At 56.1% G+C, this 1,348-nt stretch overlaps 1 protein-coding gene across 1 annotated transcript in view; it reads right to left on the bottom strand.

Annotated features, from left to right (window-relative positions):
- Positions 1 to 229: 229 nt before the first annotated feature.
- LOC105534812 (ATPase family AAA domain-containing protein 3C-like) overlaps positions 230 to 1,348 on the bottom strand; it is a gene marked incomplete at its 5' end in the record, with an annotated part of 1,989 nt that continues 870 nt past the window's right edge. Inside the window, 3 exon segments of the mRNA XM_011973683.1 lie at positions 230 to 264; positions 267 to 837; positions 839 to 1,339. Of these exon segments, the coding sequence (XP_011829073.1) occupies positions 230 to 264; positions 267 to 837; positions 839 to 1,339 (1,107 nt within the window).

The raw sequence follows: 1,348 nt of genomic DNA, 5'->3' as shown, positions 1-1,348 counted from the left end.
AGCAATCATAATATGTATATACTCAGTATTAAAATATTGTATATAGTATTACATATATAATATTGAATGCCTATAATGAATGGGGCACTGTTTTAAGCACTTTATTTATTTATTTATTTATTTATTGCGGCACCTGTGGGAGTTTATTAGGGGGAGCATTTCCTTAAATGTGCAGGGACCGGAAAGGCAGGGGTGGGAGGGCTCCCTGAGGTGTGGTCTCGCGGTGGACTCAGGTTGAGGGGTGCTCGTCCTCGGGCCCAGGTCATCCCTCTTCAGCAAGCGCATTTTCTGCTGGTGCTGCCAGACAAAGTCTCGCACACAGGTATCCAACATGGCCTTGGTGAGGACCCCATCCTCAGAGGCGTACACTGTGGCCTGATAGGACACAACCAGCTGTGCGATCTTCCGGCCCGATATGCCCTCCGTCAGCCGAGCGATCTCCACGCACTTCCTCCCATAGTCAAACTGGGCCAGCTTCAGGTGCTGCTTTCTTTCTGTGGCCGGCTTAAGACCATACTTGTCAAGATACATTCTCAGCAGGCGCTCCCGCTCCTCCTGCCGCGGCAGGTGGAAGTGAAATACCAAGTCGATGCAGTTGCGGATGTCCCAGTGGAACTGCTCGGGGTGGCGGCTGGCCAGGACCAGCATGAATTTGTTGCTGCGCTGACTCGTGTGGCTTAGGAAGGCGTTCTGGGTGACTCTGAGGTCCTCGTTTATCTCCTCAGTGGCTCTCTTCAGAAGGAAGGCGTCCACGTCGTCCACGAAGAGCAGGAGGCCGCGCCGGCTGGTATTGGCCCAGTCAAACAGCTTGTGCATGGCGGTCACGCCTTCCGCCCCGCATGGGGGCCACGTCCCCGCCTGTCATGATGGTGTAGTCCATGCCCGAGTGCACGGCGAGTTTCTTGGCAAACAGCGTCTTCCTGGTGCCGCGTGACCCGTACAGCAGGACGTTCCTGTACGGGCTGCAGTTCTTCTTCGTGTTCCTTGTTGCTATGGCAATGTCGCACACCTGCGCTTCCAGGTTGGGACTCAGCACAACACCCTCCAGCATGTCCTGGGGCCGACTGAGGAGCCGCTGGCTGACCTGGAAGGGGTGCTGCAGCGCCTCCAGCACTGTGATGCGGGACTTCTCGCTCACCAAGGATGGCTTCAACAGCCCAGCCTCGATGAAGCCGGCCCCGGCGGCTGTCGCATTCTTGGCTGATTTTACCCCGACAGCCAGCAGTGTCATCCCAATCACCGTGGCTGTCACTGTGTCCCGGTCTGTCACAAAGGCACGGAATCTTTCCCCAAACATGGTGACAGCCGTCCTGATGGACGCCAAGAAGGTCTGATGGTGCTTCCGCAC

Source organism: Mandrillus leucophaeus, unplaced genomic scaffold, assembly GCF_000951045.1.
Source record: "Mandrillus leucophaeus isolate KB7577 unplaced genomic scaffold, Mleu.le_1.0 Scaffold1393, whole genome shotgun sequence".
In the NCBI taxonomy this organism is placed as follows: Eukaryota; Metazoa; Chordata; class Mammalia; order Primates; family Cercopithecidae; genus Mandrillus; species Mandrillus leucophaeus.
Note: the sequence above shows the minus strand (reverse complement) of the source record. Positions and strands in the feature narration are given on the sequence as shown.